The 2,999-nt window shown below is 55.8% G+C and overlaps 1 protein-coding gene across 1 annotated transcript in view; it reads right to left on the reverse strand.

Annotated features, from left to right (window-relative positions):
• LOC100656887 (SPOC domain-containing protein 1) overlaps positions 1-2,701 on the reverse strand; it is an 11,190-nt gene extending 8,489 nt beyond the window's left edge. Inside the window, 2 exon segments of the mRNA XM_064281630.1 lie at positions 817-942; positions 2,552-2,701. Of these exon segments, the coding sequence (XP_064137700.1) occupies positions 817-942; positions 2,552-2,614 (189 nt within the window). The 5' untranslated portion in view covers positions 2,615-2,701.
• Between the last annotated feature and the right edge of the window lie 298 nt (positions 2,702-2,999).

A 2,999-nucleotide genomic window follows, 5' to 3' on the forward strand; every position in this document is an offset into this window, starting at 1 on the left:
TGTTCACCGCCATTTCCCCAGTGCCTAGAACTTTGCCTGGCACACAGCAGGTTCTCAATAAATACGTATTGAGTCAAAGAACATGGTTCAAGGGGCCTTCCCTGCACCCCAGACCCCAGACATGGCCAGTTGGACCAGGGTGAACAGTTGACCCATGGTCACCCAACCACAGCCTGGGCTGAGCCTGAGTGGCCACCTTCTGAAAGCAACTGAGGCAAGCCAAGGGCAGTGCTGACTGGCTGCAGGAAGCACAGCTGATGGGTGCCAGATGGAGGAGCCAAAGTGGAGGGAGGAGCAGGATGGTGGCCAAGATCCCCAGTAACAAGAGGAGACCTAGACTGTGGTGATTCCTGGTGACTTTCCAGGTCCCAGGGCAAGTTCCAGGAGGCCCGCTGCACCAGCTGCCTTGGGGCTTTGGGTGCTGTCCTGCCTGGAGTGCCCCTAGCCCTTCCACTGAATAGAAAAGGTCTCTGTTCCCTCGTGGAGCAGTGTAGCCAGCCTGTTTCCCAACCCAATATCCAGATGGAATGTCTGAGGTGGGGAGCAGTGACTGCAGTGTGAGGACTGACGACCATTCTCGTGGGGGGCCTCAGGGTTGGGCAAAAAGGAAGGGAACCAGCACCAAGGAGGCACCTTCGGGCCTATGCAGGTGGCTCTATCTCACTCCATGCTCACCTGCACCCTGTGCGGCAATGATTAATCAATAAGGTGGGCCTCAGGGGGTCAGGAAACTTCACCAAGCCACACAGTGAGTGAGGTGAGGAGTGGGATCCCTGGGCACAGGCTCACCTAGAGCCAAGTCAGGGTCACACTTACCACCAGATCCTCCAGGGTCAGCATCTGATCGATGTCCCGTGGGATCTCTAGCTCGCCCTTGTGGGTCAGTTTGGTGGCTGGGAGTCTGCAGGGCTCCTGCTGCTGCTGCTCAATGATCTCCAGGCTCTGGTGGGTGGGGGAGCCCAAGCTCAGCTGGGTTTAGTGGGTCTCTGGTTGCCAAGTGCCCACCCTCCACCCTTGAGGCCCTGCTCCTGTAGTTCCCCTTCCATGCCAGGCACTTCCCTTCCTCCATTCTGACACGCTTTGGAGTCAGACAGCCTGGGTTCATTTCTTCCTGCCATTCCCCTCACCTGGAATGCCCTCCTCCTTCAGCCCTACGTCCCCATATTCCACTTATTCAGCCTTCAACTCAAACTCTGCCTCCTCCAGGAAGCCTTCCTGGACTTGGCCTTCAACCACAAGTCAATTCTACCTCTGACTGTCCCCCATCATCTGCCCTGAGAAGGGTGTGGTGTAGCTGAAAGAGTGCAGGTTCTGAGGTCCCAACTAGGCTATTAATAAAGAAACACAATGCAGTGTGGCCTTGGGCAAGCCACTCCGCCACTCTAAGCCTCAGTTTATCTGTTCCCTGGAATAAGTTGAGACCATTATGTAATTAAACAACATATGTAGAGTGCTTACAGTGCTGGTTGATTCTTATTGTGATAGTTATTGCTGATCAATGTCATGCTGTTTGAAATGTTTCCTGAAAGCATGAGCCTCCTCTTCTAACACCCACTGAGGACAGGGGTCCTAGCCTCCCTGGCAGGGCGGCCTCATGAAGTATGACCTGTGTAGTCACATAGTGCCCTGCACTGAGAAGGGCCCTATGCTTGCTTTAACGCTCTGCTATCACCATGTTGAAATTCTTCATAGTTTTTGAACAAGGGGGCGTGCATTTTCATTTTGCACTTGACCCCAAAAATTATGTAGCCAGTCCTGCTCTCTGGCCCCCCACAGTGTCTGGACAGAAGCTCAACCTATGATGGATGCTGCTGGTTCACCTAATGGACTCTAGTTATTAATTCTAATCAGCCCAGTGTCTTCCAGGACAGGCACCTCAGCGTCCCACCTCCTCCCAATGAGCCCCAGTCCCTAGATTATTCCCTCCTTCCCTCTGTCACTCAGCCACCCACCACCACTAGGCGAGCATTCCCAAAGCCCACTCAGTGCCCACACGCACCCTGCCCCTGAGGAGTTCTCAGGCAAGGAGAGACCCACAGATGCAGGGGGCACAGGGACTGACCGATAAGTGTGGGGTCCACGGCCTCACTTCCAGTCTTTTGAAGGGTTCTGCAGACTGGGACAGGGAGAGGGACACCTCAAGGGGACTACCCCACCATGGGTGGTTGATGACAACCATGACCCCAGACTCTGAACCATCGTCCCTAGCCTCCTCCTCTCACCCCACACACATCCTAACTCCACAGAAAACCAAGTGGAAAATATGTCACCTTGACCTTGCTCGCTGTCCCCAATCCTTTCATTGCTGCCTCTTTTCCCATTCTTCCTGTGGGGAAGGCCTCTCTGCCTCTTCCCCCATCTGCCTTTTCTTTCTCCCTTTCCTTGTTTCTATGTTTCTCTTTGTCTTTCTTGTGCTTCCTGTGTCTTGCTCCATCTTCCTCCTCAGCCTGCTCTCTCTCTCTCTGTCTCCCTGATCCATCCTCGGGCTACCACACCCACACCCGATCTCCCTCTGTCCTGTCCCCTGCTCTGGCTGGGCCCAACAGCTCACCCTTTTCTCCTTCTGGTCCCGCCAGCGGGCCAGCTCTTGGGGAGCCAGCTGGATTGAGCTCATCCGCACCAGGCCATGGGGGGTGACATCTCCACGAACCACTTTGAGGAAAAGGTCCTGCAGGGGCAGGGGACAGGGGCTGCACTGTACTCTCAGGGCCCCCTCCCCAAAGTCCTGCCCAGTGACCAGGGCTTTGCAGCCTAAGGGAGAGGCTGGCCCAGCCCGCAGCCCCTCTCACTGGGTTCCTGGGGTCACGCAGGTTGAACACCAGGCTGCGGTACTTGGCCTTGTAGCGGCAGTTGGTGTCTTGTGTCAGGTCGAAGAGGGCTGCCTCGATGCCAGCAGCCATGCTCTCCACTGCCTCCTCACTCAGCGCCAGCTGTGGGAGCTCCTGAAGGCTGAGAGGTGCAAGGGCAGGGTTATGGGGACTGAGCCTGTGGGGTCATCC

Source organism: Loxodonta africana, chromosome 3 (assembly GCF_030014295.1).
Source record: "Loxodonta africana isolate mLoxAfr1 chromosome 3, mLoxAfr1.hap2, whole genome shotgun sequence".
NCBI lineage: Eukaryota > Metazoa > Chordata > Mammalia > Proboscidea > Elephantidae > Loxodonta > Loxodonta africana.